This window comes from Drosophila tropicalis, unplaced genomic scaffold (assembly GCF_018151085.1).
Source record: "Drosophila tropicalis isolate 14030-0801.00 unplaced genomic scaffold, ASM1815108v1 contig_158, whole genome shotgun sequence".
NCBI lineage: Eukaryota > Metazoa > Arthropoda > Insecta > Diptera > Drosophilidae > Drosophila > Drosophila tropicalis.
The window spans coordinates 12,764,539-12,785,607 of record NW_027172602.1 but is presented as its reverse complement, the minus strand read 5'-3'; the positions used below and the strand labels follow the sequence as shown (position 1 = coordinate 12,785,607).

General features: G+C 37.9%; 1 protein-coding gene and 1 long non-coding RNA gene across 8 annotated transcripts in view; one reads left to right on the top strand and one right to left on the bottom strand.

Annotated features, from left to right (window-relative positions):
* LOC137581815 (uncharacterized) overlaps window positions 1–6,243 on the bottom strand; it is a 176,959-nt gene extending 170,716 nt beyond the window's left edge. Inside the window, exon 1 of the long non-coding RNA XR_011033240.1 lies at window positions 6,101–6,243. This is a non-coding gene — a long non-coding RNA (uncharacterized lncRNA). The remainder of the gene's footprint in view (window positions 1–6,100) is intronic.
* On the top strand, window positions 737–20,855 carry Pkcdelta (Protein kinase C delta). Of its 7 annotated transcripts, XM_068296110.1 has the most exons (15): window positions 737–933; window positions 4,425–4,848; window positions 4,899–5,278; window positions 5,337–5,452; window positions 5,506–5,591; window positions 5,664–5,793; window positions 17,363–17,464; window positions 17,919–18,002; window positions 18,225–18,361; window positions 18,421–18,594; window positions 19,429–19,583; window positions 19,652–19,799; window positions 19,862–20,041; window positions 20,113–20,253; window positions 20,313–20,855. In XM_068296110.1, exons 2-15 carry the CDS (start codon window positions 4,732–4,734, stop codon window positions 20,460–20,462), a joined length of 2,100 nt encoding a protein of 699 aa, XP_068152211.1. In that variant the 5' UTR covers window positions 737–933; window positions 4,425–4,731; the 3' UTR covers window positions 20,463–20,855. The 7 variants fall into 7 exon arrangements, with proteins under 7 accessions (XP_068152211.1, XP_068152173.1, XP_068152183.1 ...); XM_068296072.1 differs by lacking the exons at window positions 737–933; window positions 4,425–4,848; window positions 4,899–5,278; ... (3 more) ...; window positions 17,363–17,464; window positions 17,919–18,002 and adding exons at window positions 9,187–9,270; window positions 10,507–14,784; XM_068296082.1 differs by lacking the exons at window positions 737–933; window positions 4,425–4,848; window positions 4,899–5,278; ... (3 more) ...; window positions 17,363–17,464; window positions 17,919–18,002 and adding exons at window positions 9,190–9,270; window positions 10,542–14,784.
* The last annotated feature ends 214 nt before the right edge of the window (window positions 20,856–21,069 follow it).

Here is a 21,069-nt window from a genome sequence, read left to right as displayed (position 1 = left end):
CTCTCTCTCTCTCTCTCTCTCTCTTTAACGGGATGGGCGAAGTGAAAACTTAAGATCACCTATAATATTTGATCTATAGTTTATAAGCTTCCTTCTAGCTGATGATCCTGAAGGTTGGCAAATCGATTCAATTAAAAGGCTTATTTGATAAGTACTTAAATTTAGTAGATTTTTCAGAAAGGGTATTTAATTAACTTACTTCCCTTTACATTTTTACATAGAAAGCTCTCCCTATTTCTCTCTCGATCTCTTTTGTTGTTATATATAAGTATACATAGAAGATCAGTTGAATAAAACAGAAGGAAAATCTTACACAGCAAAGCACATGATCAGTTCATCTAGGTCCTATATATGTATCGGATATATACATATGTATATATATGTATATATAGCCATTTGTATATGCAACGCCAGATAGATAAAAATTGAAAAGAGAAACAGAATAAGGTGGAGATGGTGGTGGTGGTGGTGGAGGTGGAGGAGGGGTAAAACCAAACAACATGAAAACAAATGAAAATCGAAAATGGAAACATCTCTCCTTCTCTGCCGCATTTGCTCTCTCTCTTGTTCTCCCTCTCTGTTTGGGTTTCTCTCATTGAGTGCTGAGATGCTCGGAGGTAGAGACTGAGAAAAACTAGGGAGATATCAGGAGGATATATACACATATCACTTTCAGATACATATGCTGAGCGTTACCGTGCGAACACATTATTCAAATTGAGCGGAAGATTTCAATTTGCGTTTGTCGTTTACTTTTTTTTTTTTTTTTTCAATTTTCCTTTCTTCTTTTCGTTTCTTGTTCTCTCAAAAAATGCACTGATCCTACACGGCGTATGCGTGTTATCTGGCTGTGAACAAAAGCGAACGAAAAACAAAAAACAGAAGAAGGTGGTGCCAAGTGGAAATAGAAAAAAACAAAACTGAAAAGTGAAAGTGAGTGCCTGTAATAACAATTAAAAGGAAAACATTTATTCCTTAATAAATTTCTTTTTTTTTTTTTCTTTTGTTGGCTTGAGTGAAAACGAAAGCGAAAGTAAGAGTGTGTGTGACACCTGTGCGAGAGAAGTGAATGCTTCATGACGTCACAAAAGACAAACATCTAGGAGACGTCGTCGTCGACTTTTTCTTTTATAATCTTTCCATTTATTTTTTTTTCCTGTGTTTCGTTATTGTGGTTGTTGTTTTTGTTTTTTTTGTTAGTATAACTAAAGATACGCTGGCCATAGGCAACCGCACAATCATACAGTCAATTTGCGCTGTGTTTTTCGGGGCATTAAAACAAAAGCATTTCACTACGAAATATTTATTATTGTGTGTACGAATGTGGAATGTGTTTATAGTAGCCAAAGCCAAACCAAATCGCTTCATCCACCTCTCATATATATGTACATATATCTGTACATACATATATATATGTGTATATATCGCCCCCCTGCCTCCGCTCCGGGCTCTACTGATCTCTGCACCACAATTCACCACCACCAGGCATCAGCACCTCCACCCTCAGTATTTCAACCAAATAACCATTTCCATTGCCCAGTTTTCCATTATTTTTATTTTGCTTTTGTTCCAACAGAAAACATCACAAAATTTCGCTACATTTGTGTGTGTTTCCGTTTTGGCATCTTTTTTTTTACAACTTTTTGTTGGTTTTCCCCCATTTCCCTTATAACACGTGCGATGCGATACTTGCCACACAAAACACATCCACAGATTGTGAAGTCACCACTCATCCTCAATGGCTATAGTTGCTTAATCAAATTCTTGATTGACTTTCAATTGTGTGCTGATTAACAATCACTTTTTTATGATTTTTTGTTTGTCACAATGTTGCGTCTTCCAAATAGAACTTCTTGAGAGCCAAAATATAAGTGCATATCAAAAACAAATCGTAGAATCTGCATTCGTCTTAGTGATTCTTTGACTTAGATTAGAAAAAAGTGAAATATTTCAATGAATGTTAGACTGGGAGGGAATCGGAACTGATCTACAAGAACTGTTAGCTAAACATTGAAACTGAAGCTACTTTAAGGCAATTAGGAGCCATAGCTATGGGCTGGATATCAACTTCTTAATGTTTAAAACAATAAAGTGGAAACAGAGCAAAGTTAAACTAACTAAGAAGTGTTTATACTTAAACAGAATGGAACTGTAATGAAGATAGAGTGCGAGAAACAGATACTTTTGTGTTGCTTAATGGTAGAAGGCAAAGTGGATGGAATCAGTAACCGGTATCCACTGGTTTGCACTGCAATTCGAACCGAAACCGAATCGCTAGGTTAATAAAAACAATTAAAATTTCGTCGACTTTCGAGCAGTTTCTTGGACATCACAGAATCGCTGAATCTTGCGTAAATATCCGCCTCATCGTTTACCTTGCTACTCACTCTCCCGCCCTTTTGTCTTCCATCTTCTGACATTGAAAATGTTTGACAGCCTAATAAAAACACAAAAAAAAAAACGAAACTTAAAAAACCAAAATGAAAGAAGAAAAAAAACAACAAAAAGAAGAAGGAAGAAAAGCAAGCAAGATGTTTGCTCACCTATCACTTGGCCTCCGCTTCTTCATCTTGTTTTCCTAGTTGTTGGGGGGGAGGCACTTCGACACCCACATGTATCCATCCATAGGGGCCTGGGAGATCTGTCTAACATATTATTTACACATTTAGTTTTGTCTGTATCGTAATTATTTGCATTTTGTGTTTTATGCTCTATTTCATATTGTTATTGCCATTTGGCACATATTTTCTGTTTTTGTCGGCTTTATCATATCCGGCAAAATGCAAATCAATTGGCACACAATCTTGCCACTTAATTTCTATTTTTAATAACATTAACACATTAACAACAACAACAACAACAAGAACATCAATAGCAATAATAATAATAATACCAATACGAAGCAGAGTCATAGTAAGATTTGAAATGAATCAAGAACTTATTTTTGGGTTACCAAAACCCAAAAAGAACAACAACATTGAATGAAATATATTGAATATATTCGTTTATAGAATAAATGCATCGACTTTCCAAATACCCTACCCTTAATAGGATATAGTATTCAATAAAATGTTTGAAATGTTCTTTTCTGTTTGTTGAATTCTTTGTCAATTGATAATAATCAGGAATGAGATTGAGGCAGATATTGATATACCCTCTTTAGAGAGAGTATTAATATCATATTTTTAAACATATTTATGTACGTCTGTCTGTGGAATCCCTCTCTCTCTCTATCTCTCTCTTAGCAAATATAGGTAATATAACTGTCTATGGCATATATGTTTGTGTGGTTCGGTTGAGTGGGTGTGTGTGCGTGTGTGTGTATGCCCTTGCATTGCCCAATATATCACAATGTCGGCCAAATTGTATATTGTTTGTCTTCGCCCTCTCAAATGAACTTCCTCAGAAATCTGACAGCCATAACATTTAATCAGAAAATCAGCCAAGGCATAAACACGAAACATAGAACAACAAAAAACACAATCCAACCCACTCCAATTGCCAGTCAATTGTTTATTAATGGGTTGTGCGAAAGTATGTCCACCTATATCACAAATATATATGTATGTATGTACATATGGAGGGGGAAAAACAATATCTTACTTTCCCGATTGTCTGAATCATCGGCACATAAACCAAATTCTTTATAAAATTTCCACTGAACCTTCCTGTCTAATGTTAAACGATTTCTCTATATAATTTCATATTGAATGATACTTGTTTAGTATGAACTGTTTATTATGATTGATTGATATATACATAAATGGAGTTTTATATGAAATAAGTATTTGAAGCTGAGAACACTATTAAATGTTCAGTCCTTGAGTCAATGATAAAGTCCTTGCATTCTTTATCCTGAATAAATCTAGAAAGCCTTCATAAAGAAACTTTACAAAATCTGATAGTATAGAAATATGAGATCTGTGTATATAAAATCTATCCGTTATGAGTCTTTCCGGAAGATGAGTCCGCACAAGTTCATTTCATTTTTCGCCCTTGTGATCTTTCCAAAATGATTTCTATTCATCAATTTGGCTGTTTGCAACAAATCAATCATATCGCATTCACACATACTTTTCAATCATCCAAGAAAATACCCCACCAAAGTCAAATTAATATACTCACACCGCCCCTCCCCACCTGCCCCCACTGACACACTCACTCACTCACACACCATCAATCAACATTCTTCAAGATTTTCATGGGCTATCGGTTCTTGAACTTGCCTAGCTGTCCTTCCCCAATTCAATGCCGATTTGTATACGTGACACAATTTGAATTTGTCTGTGGTGGATGAGAGATTTCTTCTTCTTACAAACATATGTACATATGTATGTATGTATGTACATATATGTATACATATGTATGTCGGAAAATACAACACTCGGCACATTTTTTTTTTTTTTTTGTTCTTTTCTCCACAGATAGACAGCCATTAACAAGGCTTTAACAAATCAGAAGGAGGAGGAAAAATATCTCGGAACTTGTTTATTTAATAGAAATATCAGAACATAATCCAAAAAGAAAAAAAAATCATTAAAATCAAAACACAAAGCAGAAGGCACATCAGGCACATGATCTGTCTCATTCTCTCTTCATCGTAACGCCTCCTCCTCCTCCTCCTCGTACTCCATCTTCTCAACATAATTTGCCTCCATACTATTTAATAACGGAACGTTACTTGTGTCGAATTTTTGGAGCGTCATTGACGCGGATGTGGATGCGGTCAAGATGATGTTCACACGCGCTCAACTGCGCAAGCAGAAGACAAGCAGCAACTCAAATAACTCCCGGCCACGAAGCTCAGGATCATCCTCATCCAGGCATCAAGGAGGCCAAAATCATGAGGTAAGTCCACTCATTCACAAAAATCAAATATTACAAATATTTGCCCTTAGTTTCGAAACAAACAGAGCTCATCCAGCAGCAGTGGAGCTGGCAGTGGCATTAGTGGGGCAAGTGGACGATCTCGGGATCGTGATCGTGAACGCGATGGTGATAATCATCATTACCATTATGGCAAGCAGCATTCCTTTGAACTACCACGACAGCACTCTAAAGAAGAGGCATACAGCAGGGATAGAGATCGGGATCGGGATAGAGATCGGGATCGCGATCGAGAACGTGATCGCGATCGTGATCGAGACCGTGATCGAGATCGTGATAGTGGCATTGGCAGTGCAGTCGTTAGCAGTGGAACCAATTCTGCCATCTATGTGGATAGAAGAACCCGGCCACGCAGCATCACAAATCGCCGAGGTGCCATTAAGCATCAAAAGTAAGTTAATCCGTCGATCAATCCAAATTTTACTCACTCTTTCTCTATTCAAAATTAGAACGCACGATATAAATGGTCATCGATTTGTGGCCAAATTCTTTCGCCAGCCCACGTTCTGTGCATTCTGTAATCTCTTCCTTTGGGGTTTTGGTAAACAGGGCTATCAGTGCATAAGTAAGTAGGGGTTTATCACGTTTTCCCGACAACTTTAACTCAATCTCAAACAGTCTGTCAGACAGCGGTTCATAAAAAGTGCCACGAGAAGCTATTGGGCAAGTGTTCTGGCTCGGTTTTCACTTCGGCCAGCACAATAGTAAGTTCTATACCCAAGTACATTTGTAAATTGATCCATCATTTATCCCCCCTCCCACCAATATCGTTGCAGCTGTTACGGGAAAGGTTTAAAATTGATATGCCACATCGCTTCAAACCCCACACGTTTATGTCGCCAACGTTTTGTGATCACTGTGGATCCCTGATGGGAGGATTTTTTATCCAAGGACTCAAATGTGAAGGTAAGTGGAGACCCTTCTCGCCCCGGTGATTGGGACATGTGCTTTTGCTGAGCTTTTTATCTAGTGCTTATTGGTTGCTCTCAAGCTTTTTGCGAATGGTTGGCCAAAAGTTTAGCCAAGTTTATAACCACAACAAAGAGCAAAAGAAAACGGTCAAAGACAAAATGCAACGGTCTATCAACAAGAAAAATATGGGGATTTTTATGTAACGGTCAATCAATCGTTGACTTGTATGAATAAGATCAAAGAATAACAAATTCATTTATGTAAATGGAGAATATTTCAGAATTCAAAGGATTGAACTTACCATAAAAGGGCACATAAGTCGATCTGACTCCGAGTTGGGCTTAGGAAAATATCCAGAAATGTTTGAGTAAAGCATAAATAAATACTTCCAATGTTTATAGTTCCCAACTTGTTCAAGCCAGTTTCCGTTTTGTTGCTCCTCAAGCCTGGTTATTTGAAAGTTTGGTGTATTCATGATCGATTTAAATGATTAACTGATTACATAATGAAATGAAACCTAATGGGAGACAAAAATTTCCAGAATCAAATAAAATCATAGGCAAATATTAATATAATAGACAATTTCTGACATTTTGGCAGAGATATTTATCCTCCAGCTCAATCCATATCATACCCCCAGATATACCACATTTGAGAATGAACATTTGCATATGGTTTTATATATATGGGAAATAAATGATATTGTTTACCTTATTCTATAGATTTATATTATAGTCGTTCCATTTTTGTCACAAAAGAAACAAATAAAAAACAAGAAATTTAATGATTATTTTTCTTGCAGTTGCAATCATTTTTGTCAGCGAGTTGATTCCCTGTACTTTTTAATTATATATATTCCCATTTACCCACATATACTTACATATATCTTGGAGGTAAATCTCTTCCTGGTATAAAAATGCAAAATAAATTAATTTATTTCAACCAAAATGATCAACATCAAGTGGGTCAACAGCTGCTGCTGATGATCAGCAGCTAATGTCATTGTGTATAAAAAATATTTGAAGAATCTGCTAATAAAATTTGCTGGGTGCTCTCTCTTATATGTATATGTACATATAACTGATTAATTGGTTATAATACATAATTATAGAAAGGAAAGCCTTAAATTTTGTTCCTGTTTTAAAAAGAAAATTGTCAAATAAATTAGCCACACGAGCCACACTTTCTCTCCCTCTCTGGTCAAAACTAAGAGTAAAAGAGGTCCAATACTTATAGAAGGAAGAGCAGTGGGGTGGGGCGACATATGTACCTATGTATCTATAGATTATATTAGAAATCAATTTCTTTGCAACTTTGCCAAAATAATAGAAAATTTGTTTCGCTTCTCTAACAAATAATTTCACCGCACCACCACAAGCAACCACTGGCATTAGAAGTGGTTTGCAATTGCCTCTGGCCTCTGTTGTCTCTGGCCGACTCTTAGGATGTCTCTAGTGCAATCTCTCTTTAAGAACATGACAGGAATGCAGCCAAAAATACGAAAACAAAACTTTGTTTTTGTTTGGGTTTTTGTCTGCTGTCGCAGTCGCTGCTTCTGCTGCTGCTGCTGCTGCCTGTCGCATTTAAAAATAATGGAAAGGCGTCGAGCTCTTTGGGCTATAAATCGCCAAAAGATTAAGTACTCTAAGTGAACTGAGCAAGAGATAGAGAAAGGGGGAGAAGGCGAACGGACTGTAAGGAAGAAAGAAAGCTGCGGTACATGCGATTGCAATTTCTATTTCTAGTTGTTTGGCGCTTTCTTCCGCACACACACTGACGACCCTCTGGCACCTTCGCCTCCTCCTTCACCTTTTTGGTCCCTCCCTCCTGCCCACTCTGCCATGTCCGTCTACTCGTCGTACTTGCCTCTATCTAAAATTGTGAATTTTCTTTTGCGGAACCGAAAAGCGTCACAACTTGAGCCAACAGCCCGCAGCAGCAGCACGGGGCCAATTGGACAATTTTAGAAGAACATCTTGATAGCAGGTGCCACAAACAAGTCACTACAACCGTATACATATTTGCATATATCTACATATATATGCGATTTCTGTATATTAGTTTCATGGTTTCTTCGAATGAAAATCAAAATTGATTTCCAAAAGCCAATACATTGCCCAAATCAATGTACATTATAATTAAAGCTATTTTTGTTTTCCAATACAAATTGTGGTAAAAGTTAGTCAATAATTTTAGTTGCACATCCTTCGAAGGGAAAATCAGTTTCCCCTCCACAATGCCCAAAATCCTCTTTCCAGATTTGAATGTGTTATCTTCTGTCTGTTGAATCGAAAAAGTCTTCCATCTGTTTCTATTCATATTAATGACACGCTAAGATCATTTGACTGAACGTAAGATATATTGCGGCAGATTTGTTTCTCTGTTTTCATAAATAAGTCAAAACATCTACTAAATAATTTATTGTATACAATTTGTTGGCAATTAATTTAAAATTGGTTATAATTCAATTCGAGCACAATGTCGATGTCTTTCCAGCTAAAGCAAAGTGTTTAGGTATAGAAATCTTTAGTCGGCATGACTAGCCAGCCAGCTGACTAGTGCCCTGTTAGTCATGGCTAAATCAGCTCGAATTAATCTTCAAATCTTAAAGCAGATTAAAAGTGAAGGAAGAAAGAAAATGTATTGTTAAATAAGCCGTCCTATTATATCCTGTTTGTTTTTTGTCGAAAATCTCATATTCATTCTCATATCTTGCCTCGCTAGTTCTCTTTTCTCTGGGAGAGTATACGCTCTGACATTTGCTCAATTTTGACACCTTTTACTTTCGTTTACTCAAAAATTGTTCTGATATTTTTCGAAATTCGAAAATCTTTGCACATATGTATACACCATATACATGTATGTGTATGTGTGTGTAATTTATGGTTATATGTATGTGTTGGCTATTTCGAAATGGGCAGCAAAGAAAATTCCACCCAGACGAAATATAGATACATTTGTATCTGTATCTGGTATCTATGTTTCATACACACACTGACTAACTGACTGAGGCTGAGACTGAGACTGACACTGAGAGAGCATCAGCAGTCGGATGTCGAAGAACAAAAATGATGCCAATGATGCTCCCTCGATGATGCTGTTGATCTGGGCCTTCTTTGCTTTTCCGAATGTTATACCCCAACACCCATACAGGCGAATCCCTATCATCATCATCATCTTCATCATCATCAGCATGATCATTCAGAAGACAACGACGGCAAAGACGACTCTCTCTCCCCACACACAATGATACTTTCTGCTGATTTTTGATGGTGTTAGTGGAGAATAATGTTGATCATCTGAAGAAGGAACAGCTCCGGTCGGTCGGTCGGTCGGTTGATTTGCCCGCTGAGATTGCCTTTTCACATTTCAGTAGTTTCCGTTAATGCGTTCGGCTCGTTGTCGGCTGATTTACACTGATCTATTCAATATTTGAATTATTATTTTTTTGACTTTTTTTCCCGTTTGCCCGTAAGCATCTACTTTTCTCTTACATTTTCAATTCGAGTTTGAACGATCACCTCTAAATTTTCCAAAATTTTGTAACGTGTCGCGTTAAAAAACTCTCTCTTAAAAACTAATAAAAGAACGACAATAGAAAAAAAAAGTAATAAAACAAAAAAAAAAAGGAAACTTTGTTTTTTGGTGCGTGTCGCAAAAAAATCTACAATATATAGTGCATATATATACAAAAAAAAAAAAAAAAAGAGATATATAAATATATAAAAAACGTTTCCAACAACTCGTGAGCTTACGTCATACAAATTTTGTATATTATATGGTCAAATATGTCTATTTCTATTTGGGCACATGTGGGCAAAGCCAATAACATATATACGAAGCGAATATATAGTATATTCTCCCCCCAAAAAAGATATTGAAATTGGATTTTGAATGCGAAATTTATCAGGAAATTAGCCATATAAAAAGTTCAATTTCTCGAAATCAATTGATTTCCAATCAAGCAGCAAATAGTTGCTGAAAATAAAATTTCAATTTCGAGCAAAAAGAAAGAAAGAAAAAACTATTAACCCAAACGTAAACTTGATCAATCAATTATTTGCCTCAATGCAGTTCAAATGAGGCAAAAAACAAAAAAAAAAGTCGAGTTTTCTCTTTTCAGTTTGTGGTTAATTTCAAACCTTCTTTATAAAGCAAGAGGTAGAAATATTTTAGTTTATATCAATTTGAGGTGTTTCGAAAGGGTTTCAAAAAGGATAAAAGGAATCGTAGGAAGAAATTCTATTAAATTTCAATTGATTAGTTCGATTTGTTTCTCGGTTTCAATCAATTTCGAGAACTTTTGCCGTTTTTTGTGTTCGTTTTGCCGTGTGGACTCTTGCTTTCAGCCAATTAAAGCATAATTAATGTGGTCTGCGCGTTGGCTTTAGATATATATCAGAATTATTGCCAAATGTTTGAAATGTTACGAAAAAAATTGTATAATTTAAGCAACGACAAGCCAAAACGACAACGACGACATCAGAAATTAAATATATATACACTTTTTCAGACAAGCGTTAACCTGAGAAATATTTCATGAGAATGAGAAGGCAGAAACAAAAAAAAATAAATATTGCTGGCGTAGAAGAAAATAGAATAGTGGATAAGATACTTCTACTAAAGATAGATTGAGGGATTGAGGGAATTTACGAGAAAAATTTATTGATTGCAAATTATTATTATTGCCACATGTGCCACATTTAGAAAGACAAACATTAATTAAATTAAAAACCAAAAAGGAAAAAACAAACAGCAACAACATCAACAGTAATTAAGTGATATTAGCCAAGAAAATGCCACTCTATTCGGACTCGGGCAACTACTACTATAGTGGGGGGAGCAGTCAGCTCTATTCGCCCTACTATAGCTCCGGACTGGGCCTATCTTTGCCCACATCGCTGGGTGGGAGTGGCAGCAGTCCCAGCAGCTATTCAAGCAGCTACAATCGCTCCTATCCGGCCAGCTACATGATTGTGCCGCTAACGACAACAACATCGCGTTCACCTGGCAGCTATTCAAGCTGTGGCAGCAGCAGTTCAAGCGGATTGCATCACAGTTCACGATATCAACCGAAATTGACAACCATCACGGAAACTGGACGACATAGTGGTCATAGCAGTCTAATGCCATTGACACGCATTCAGTCTCCCAAATATGTGCCCAGCTCTAGCAGTTACACGCCAGTATCGACTTCATCGACAACCGCCTCGAGTCGTTATATTCCGCCACGCCCGATTGCCATTAATACGGCCGACATTGATGTCAGCTCATCGCGATATCATCGCAGACAGGCTAGAGAGTCTGAAAAAGAACCAGAGATCAAGCCCAAAGAGCAATCACCTAAAAAACAGGAGTCGGAGGAAGAGGAGCCCAAAGAAGAGACCAATGATGAGACAACTCAAGAGGAAAAAACTCTACGCCCCAGACGCTCGACAATCAAACGTAATCGGGCTGTAGTACGTTTATCCACAATACGCAGACGTAGCAAGGATAGGAATCAGAATCAATCACAGCCACAACAGCAACAGCAACAATTGCCGACAGAACATCAATTTCGTGATTTGCCGCCAGCAACTGAGCCCAGTTTGAGTTGGCGTCAAAAGTTGGCCGATGAATTGGCCGCATTTCCCACAGTTAGTAATAAAAAGTCACCCGGTGAACTGTTACGCGAAAGATTCTATATACACGATGGCAAAGAGCAAGAAAATGAATTGGATAAATCTTCTGCACAGAATATTGTTGCCGTTGTCATGCAACAGCAGCAGCCGCAGCAACAGGAACAGCAGGACTTGCCACAAGAGCCGCCGCAACAACTTGAAGTGCGTCGCCTTAGTCTAGTGCAGTGTCCGACATTTCATGACATATGCGAGGATATATCATCGGATAAAATCGATGACGATTTAAATGCTGGCGAATTACGTCGTCGGGCTTCTCTCATACAGGAACAAGAGCAGGAGATATTGAATAAATTACAGAAATCCAATTCAGGAAGCTTTCAATTGATACATTTGGAACGTCGTCGGAGCTCTAGTCATGACGAGGCCGATGATATCTCCTCCTCACACTCGGCCACATCGCAGCCACATCGTCGTAGCTCTAAACAGAAGCGAAAGAGTAAGAAAGTGCGACATAAGATCACAGCAATTGTCGATATAGAAAACGCCCCAACACCGGCTCCGTTGATGCATATGCCCAGCGTGTTGGAGCTCAATGAGGATATCAATACGCCGGCAATGCCAATCAGTCCAAAGCCAAAGTTCACAGTCAACGTGGAGACAATTGAAGAGCATCATCAAATACACAAGGTCTTTAAGTTGCCCAAGAAAAAAGAGGAAAAAATTGAGCCTGAATTGCCAGAGGGTTTCATGAAGGCAGCTCCGCCCAAGGCGAAAACATCCCCGCTTAAGAAACCAAAGCCAATTAAAGAGAAGGAACAGCAACAACCGTCTAATATTTTTACTTTCGATGAGGCAGCTATCGAGCAACAGCAGCAACAACAGCCACAAGAAGCGCCACAGGAAACAGTTGGCGTTGCCACGCCGAAACCGATAAGGAAAGCTCTACCAAAATCGGAGAGTGGTGAAGACTTTTGGTCACAAATTGGTTCAAGGGAAACTCTCTATATGAATAATCGCAAGAAAGCCTTGGGTGAGCGACAAGAGAAGGAAACTGATTTGGAATCAACGGCGCCAGCAACGCCAAAATTAAAATCTGAAATTCTCATTGAACTAAAGTCAACGACAGCAAGATCCGAAGCAGCAACAAAAACTACAACGCCAACAACTAAGGGCATTAACCCAATGAAAACTAAAGATAATTCGGCAGCAGCAACATCTGCCAAGGCAACAACTAAAAAGACACCAGAGACAACAGCAACAGCAACTGAGACGCCAAAAACATTATTGACAGCAGCGGCAACAACTTCTAAGCCGACAGATAAATCTACAACAACAACATCCCCTAAGAAAACTATTGCGACAGCTGAAGTAAAGCAAATTGAATCAAAAACAACAACTGCACCAAAAACTTCACCAACAACAACAATAACAACAACAGATGTAAAACCATTGACAGCAATACCTAAATCCAAAACAAAGTCACCGAAATCTACACCAGCAACAACCGAGGCAGCAGCAACGACAAACAAAACCGAAGAAAAGACACCAGCAACATCTAAGTTGACTGCAGCAATGACAAAGCCTTCATTAATACAAACCACAGCAGCAACTTCGCCAAAATCTACACCAGCAACACCCAAACTGACAGGTGCAACAACCAAAGTGGAAGTGATACCAACAACATCACCGAAATCTGCACCGGCAACACCCAAATCGACAACAGCAGCAGCAATTACTTCCACTGTATCCGAAACAAAGTCGACAGCAACAACTGTTGCTGCAACATTTATAAGCACAGCAACAATCAATACAACAGCAGCAACAAGCGCTCCCAAAGTCTCATCGGCAACATTGGCTGGAAAAACAAATTTAACAGATGCAAAATCGTCTGGCAACGCCACAACAGCAACAGTCAAAACAAAACTGAGCGAATCAACGCCAGCATTAACAACTACAACAACAATAGCAACATTAGCAGGGCCAAAAATAAATAACGGGCAGATAGCCAAGTCACCTGAACAACAGCAACAAGCACAGGCAATAGTAGCCAAAAAAATAAATAAAACAACGCATAAGGAACAACAACAGCAGCAGCAACCACTGACAACAGAAAGCAACAGGCAACAAACGGAAACTAAACTTAAATTGACGGAAACTGCAGTAACAACTGCAGCTGCAGCAGCAGCAGCAGCAGCAGGAGGAGGAGCAACAGCAACATCAGCAGCGGTTGCCGCCAACAAGTCAAAGGTGCCAAAAAGTGCCGGCAAAAAGAAAATAACAACAACAACTGCAAATGCAACGACAACAACAGCAACTGCAACTACAACAGCAGCAACAGCAACAACAACAACAACAGACGAGCAATGCAATGTGACCCCAATCAATGCCGATCAATTTATAACGCTGGCCCCCACAAAAACGCAACAGCAACAGGCTACAAATGCGTCATCATCATCGCCAACATCGGCAACTGCAACAACATTGCCAACAGCGACAATAGCAACCACAGCAATAGCAACGACAACGATAACAATAGAAGACGATTTGCTCTCGGGCAACATCATCAACAGCTGCGACGAAGGCGTCGGCAATAATTTATCAAAGTTTGCAACAGTATCGAATTTGGCACAGTGTTTGCGAGACGTTGATGCCGATCTAGAGGACTATATACCATCGTCGGCCGAAGACGACGACGACGACGACGACGGAGACGGAGACGACAGTTCATACGACTCTTCCAGCGCGGACGGTTGTGAGAATTTAAGCGCCAGTATGAAAAAGAAACAACGCAAAGAGAAAAAGAAACAAAAACTGGCAGCAGCCAAAGCAAGTGGAGCCGCTGCACCACCACGTTTTGATCCACATAAGAAAATCAAAATCGATACAACAAATAAATGTTATGTTAAAGAGGAGGCGCCACGTTATCCATTAGTGGCCACACCGCGTCCACTGTGGAAACGTGAGAAGATCGTCTATTCCGATGAGAATACCGATGATGAGAGTAACTCACTGGACGACGACGATGATGAGGAGGATGACGATGAGGATGTTGACGATGAGGCCGGCGAAGAAGAGGCCAGCGATGATGATGATGACGATGAGGACGAGAGTGAAGAGTGTAGCACAAGTAGTCATAGTTCAGGTGGGGGAGCCAGAGGAGCCAAAGCCAGAGCAGTCAAGGCAAGTGGCGGCGTTGGCGGCATTGGTGCTGTTGGTGGTGGTGGTGGTTTGACTGTCACTGGCGGTGCCACCTCCACATCGGCCTCATCATCTAGTTCACCTTCGATAATACGCATGAGCACGTGCAGCAATGATTCCGGCTTTGAAGGCGGCACTGCCCCCTCTAGTCCAAAGAAGATGTTAGGTAAGCATAAATCAAAAATACCCTGACCCGACGACATTTGACGCCCACGACGACGACCTGACAATCATTCGTTCTCTCTTTTTCTCTCTCTCTCTCTCGATCGATCGATCATTAGATAAATCTTTGTCTGGCGGTCACTTTTTTCTTTTTTTTGGTTTTTGTTTTTGTGTGTGGGGGGCAAGGCACGTGCCGGCAGCATCTCTCGGGCATTCCGGGCATTTAAAATGTTCGACAAATTTTTTGTTTATACCCTACAGCTATAGGGTCAATGGCTATAATTAGACCTTGTAAACCAAACAATCCATATCCTATATACTCGATCGGCACAATCCATTGAATCGTTCCATCACCTTAAAGATCGGTTAACAAAATTCGATTGGGTTCTCATGATATTCCATTTTTTGAAAACCTGTTTGGTTTTTGATTCCATTCTTATCTTTTAAGGGTATCTTCTCGTTGACTTGTCGCAATTTTTGGTTCTAAATTTTTGCTTTCATTTTCAATAGCAGACTGGCATGCGGACTATTCCGTTGCGAAAAACAAATAAACAGGCTATATTCTATATGTTTTTATATATACACAAATATATATAAGTATGTACATATATCGGTGGATATACAGATAGATATGTGTGTTCTATATGGTTTTGCTGAATGCCAAAACACACACTAAATCAAAACATTTTCCTAAGCAAATCTTTTTATCTAGCAGATGAAGTCATTTTCCTTCCTTATCCATTCGAAAATTGTGCAAGAAAGAATTAATTGCATTTAGATTACATTTGGATATTATTTTTCCCATATGCTTATCAAACTTTTCTGAATAAAATAGATAGGTTAAAGATTTCGTATATGATGGGTTTATAACTTCAACTTCTGAACACTTCTTGAAACTGAAGTTGGTCACTCTTTACTAAAATGTTAGTCTTTAATGTTGTCCAAATGGAAATATTAGGATCAACAAGAAAAACAAGAAGTATATAATCAGAAAGTTCTTCTAACCATAAGAAATATTACAAATACCAAAAGTTATAACTGTAGGACTAGTAAGAGTTATTTTGGCGCCTACAAATTAATCTATCTAAAACCTTCTCCTATTCTGGCGCCCCTCCTTTACATCTGTACCTCCCCCAACTATATAAGGTATGAAATTTTGAAATGGTTTTCAGTTGATAACTATCACATATATATGAAATCCTGATACCTTTCAAAGTATCCAGAGAATGCATTCCATATATACATAAGTATATATACTTGTATAAATAAAGGGCACTATTAGCCTACAGTTTCTATATTTCATTGTCCCTTTTATGTAATTAACTAACAAAACATTAAGAACAAATACAAATGCAACAAAACAAAACAAAAAAAAAAAAAACTTTCGTACGCTTTTTTTCCGTTATCATGTATTTCAAAAACGAAATTTCCTCAATACGATGAGAATTTGCCAGAGAATTCTCTCGTGAGTAAATTTGGCATTTTACTTTTACCCAAAGAAAACACCAACAACAACGACGACAAAGAATAAAGATAAAATTGTGTTTAGCGCACATTCGTCTGCTACTTTTGATTATTTTTTGTGTGCGAGCGTATTTTCTGATACACTTAAAACGCGGAAAGTATATTTATTTATCCACAAAAGTTATTCAGGGAACTCAATTGTAGATGAGAAACTATGGCATTTGTCTGTTTATTTGTTTCCAAGTAATGGCTATGAAAAACAGATTAGTTCTTACAATTTCACCTGGGAAAACAAAACACAGAGGCCGAAAGAAAAACACTTTATGAGTTTTCCGAGTTCCAACCCATAGAGCTGAGTTGTGTCCTTTTGAAAAGGACTTTAAGTCACCTTTTTTGTTACTTGGTAAATAAATATTTTGTTTAAAGGGTATTTAAAAGGGATCAACACACTTAATGGTGGCCAATTTTGTTGAATTCTGAATGAAAACCTCTTTGAAAATGAAAATTGGTTTAATTGCTATAGTTAAATATTTATAGAATTAATGGAAAATTCATTTGTTCTATTCTAGTTTTTAATGGCAGGTAAAATTTTTTTATGGGGTTATTCTTTTCGTTTCTTCTTTTTGTGTTCTGATCTCATTTTACACAAAGACACGCGCACACGTCGTATGCGTGATATTTTCAGCACAATTAGTACGAATTGAGTTTTCAGTTTTCGGTTTCTTCTCTTGTGCGATTCTGCTCTTTTCGCTTTCAGTTACACCCGGCCACCCTCCCAAACCACCCACACCACATAAGAAACGGATGTGTTTGTTTTGCTAAAACACACATATACATAGGTACATACATATGTATGTGTGTGTGCTTAGAGGGCTATGAAGGCAGAGTTGTTTGGGGCTAAGTCTATTTTTTAAACGATTTACGGAAATTGTACATTTTGTCTGTGTGTTTTTTGGCTCTTGTTTTTGTGGAACATTAAAACGTAATTAAATGTTTCGGGCAACCAATAAGTAGCTAGTAATTTAATTGCCCAACGCTCTCCGCTTACATCTGCTAAACAAAATCTAGCACTTAATGTTCTTTCATTGATGGGTGAATTTTGCTAAATTTATGTATAGAATGCGATGTGAATTGTCACAAGAAATGTGAAAAGCTAACGGCCAATTTATGCGGTGTCAATCAGAAGCTCATTGTGGAGGCTCTCAATCATGTGAAGCGAGGTAAAGCAAACCCAAAACAATGGAATACCCAAACAAAGAGAAACGTCAACAAATTGTGTGAACTTAGTCTATGAGTTTATCTTTTAACCTAATGGGATGTTTTAGATGGTAAATTTTCGAGAAAAGCTAAGAAACATCCTTCATAGCCAATGACAGTTTAAAAATATGAAAATATTACGATCTTACTAGATCGTTTTCCCATAGCTTATACCGCAAATTGTATACAATGTAACGTCATTTGAAGAATCTGAGGAGGGACTGTCCAAATATACATATATAAACATGGTTTTTCTGTAAAACCAATTCCAAATACCAACCAAATATTTAGATAGGGGCAAAGTTGTAGAGTAACTTTGTTCCTTTTAGTATTGCTCACACAATTTGTTGTTCAGTTCAGTCTCATTATCTTCAAGCCGCGACATTATCTTGAAATCTTTTTTCCGAATCGAATTAGGAGCACGAGAAGCACGAGATTCACCCAGTACACCGCCGAGCTTGAATCCAGCCTATAAAATCGATGCCAATGATGGACATGATGGTAAAAAAATCTATGTTTAATATACATACTAGATTAAGAAACAATCAAAAAAAAGTGACCACCAAACAGCGGACTGAACAATTTACTATCTACCATCATCTATCCATTCCATATATCTATTTTATAAGTCTCGTTCTATATATATGCTGATCGTCTATCTATCTTTATCTCTTGCACGCTTTACTACTATTCTTCTACTCTTGGGGCTTTTGGCTCTCTTAGAAACATCATATACATATTCACAATTCCAAAAATCCGGACGTTTCACTGCGCCAGCAACAGTAATACCTAGATTTAAGAATTATTCAGTAGATGACTTTCATTTTCTGGCCGTCCTGGGCAAAGGAAGTTTTGGCAAGGTGAGTGAACTTTTAATTGCAGTGACAAATACTTTGGCTGACCGTTTATCAATTAACAGGTGCTTCTGGCCGAACTACGTGATACAACATATTATTATGCAATCAAATGTTTGAAAAAAGATGTCGTACTCGAAGACGATGATGTGGACTCAACACTAATTGAACGCAAAGTCTTAGCCTTGGGTACCAAACATCCATATCTGTGTCATCTGTTCTGTACATTTCAAACGGAGGTAAGAGCACCCGCCCCACCCCCAAAAAGAAATAGGCACAATTAAAAAAAATAGCCCACTCAAGGTCTTGAAGACCTTCACCCAGTGTATGTCCGAAAAGGTAGAAGAGATGTGTATACACATGGATTAAAAATAGCAAAAAGAAAAGGTAAAAATTCTCTATAATTAGTAAGTAGTAGTAGATATGTGTGTGTCTTTGTGCCGACCATCGATTGGAAGTGATCGACAGAGGGCAGGTTGAAGAGGCACACACGAATACAGTTTCGAACCCGAGCCCCCCCAAACAAGTCTTCGTTTTGGCACATCTCCTGACAAAACCTCCACCTCCGGCAAAAAAATACACGAATGTTCTCAACACAAGACAATAAGTCTATGCGTTTTGCCTCTTTTTGCTCTCGTTGTCTTGCATTGACACCGATTAGAAGGTATTTTAATTATTTATGACTTTGAGGATCCTCAGCTGTCCGTTGCCGCGCCCCTCCACCACGCTCTGTGTCGTTCTCTCCCTCCCATTCTCAGTCATTTGTCGCTCTCTCTGCCACTTGAATGTTTTGGGAGGTTGTAGAAAACACCAACCGAGGGTCTCTTATAAAGTAATCTGTTTAAATTTACAAAAAAAAAACTTAAAAAGGCTTAAAGTTTGATTGAAAATATATATCGAGATTCTCGTTATCATAATTTAATGCTAGAATTCAAATTGTATTAGCTTTTGCTGTAGACACATGTAGTAGTTCTAGTTTTGTGGGCGCAACTGTACTTTGGACCTATCATAGACCTATAGGATTTGTTGTAAGATCTCTAATAACTCTCCAAACTTTTCTTTTTTTTTCCCAGAGCCATTTGTTCTTTGTGATGGAGTATCTGAATGGTGGTGATCTCATGTTCCACATACAGGAGAGTGGACGCTTTTCAGAGGAACGGGCACGTTTCTATGGCGCTGAAATCATATCGGGTCTTAAATTTCTGCACAAAAAGGGCATTATCTATAGGTAAGTAAGACCAAGCCAAATTATGGAGCATAATATATATTAAAAGTTCTGTATACATGTACTTGAAGGGATCTCAAATTGGATAATGTTCTGTTGGACTATGAGGGTCATGTGCGTATAGCCGATTTTGGTATGTGTAAATTGCAAATCTATTTGGACAAGACAGCCGATAGTTTTTGCGGCACACCCGATTATATGGCGCCCGAAATCATAAAGGTATATCCAAACGCATAACTCATCCACTTGTGATTCTGTAACTTGGCTTGGTTTTTTTTCAGGGTGAGAAGTACAATCAGAATGTGGATTGGTGGTCATTCGGTGTGTTGCTCTATGAGATGTTAATTGGACAATCGCCATTCAGCGGCTGCGATGAGGATGAACTTTTCTGGTCCATTTGCAATGAGATTCCATGGTTTCCTGTATATATATCCGCCGAGGCCACGGGCATACTTAAAGGCGTAAGTCCAAAACAAGCAACAGAGCGGGAGAGGGAGAAAAAAATTGCCTATTAAACATTCTTTATTCACAGTTACTGGAAAAGGATTATACAAAGCGCATTGGCTCTCAATACAGTCCAGCTGGTGATATATCCGACCATATATTCTTTAGACCCATCGATTGGAATCTTCTAGAGAAACGTCAAATCGAACCACCATTCAAACCTCAAGTGGTGAGTTCCCAAAATGATTTCCCAGTTCTGATATTTGCTAACTTACAAAACATGTTTAGAAACATCCATTGGATACGCAATATTTCGATCGTGTCTTCACCCGTGAACGTGTTCGTCTCACACCGATCGATAAGGAAATCCTAGCATCTATGGATCAGAAACAGTTTCACGGTTTCACCTATACAAATCCTCACATTACCTTGGACTAGAGCCCTAGAGTATACGATACTCTATACACACACACACACACATATCTCTATCTATGCATAACTTTGTTAAATTATTGTTTGACTATTTCGTTCTTCTTAGTACAACACAGTATTTGTATATGTACATATTAATTGTGGTTTTCCATACATTTTTTTTGTTGATTTTTACCCTTATTTGTTTTTTATTTAACCTTTTTTATGTTTTTGTCCATATTTTTGCTTATAATTAGGTTTAGATTTCCATCAGATTCAGATAATCTAAACCATACAATGCTAGTCAAGTCATGCTCTAGAAATACTCAATATACATATGTCTAAGTCTTTAAGTCTCTATTTAACTAAAGGAAACTCAAATTGTATATATAAAAATAATCTTATTCTATTCAAAAGCAAGTATATATCTCGTATATACAAAACGCATATACTAAAGTCGTACGTACTATATAAATCTATGGAATACAATTAAAGAAAAAATATATATTAAACTATATAAGAAAGATACCTAATAATTTATGAATTAACTATTAGTTGGGCCATTTCCACAAAATGGATAAGAAATTTCTTCGATTTTCTCGTAAAACTCTAAATTTGCTTAAATTTTTCAAAT

What these genes read in the sequence shown, in the direction of transcription:
- Pkcdelta (XM_068296072.1), top strand. Translation starts at nt 10,596, where the DNA reads ATGCCACTCTATTCGGACTCGGGCAACTACTACTATAGTGGGGGGAGC. An exon ending in AAAAAGGGCATTATCTATAG is followed by an intron (nt 19,584 to 19,651) that starts GTAAGTAAGACC and finishes ATGTACTTGAAG; the next exon opens with GGATCTCAAATTGGATAATG. An exon ending in CCACGGGCATACTTAAAGGC is followed by an intron (nt 20,042 to 20,112) that starts GTAAGTCCAAAA and finishes CTTTATTCACAG; the next exon opens with TTACTGGAAAAGGATTATAC.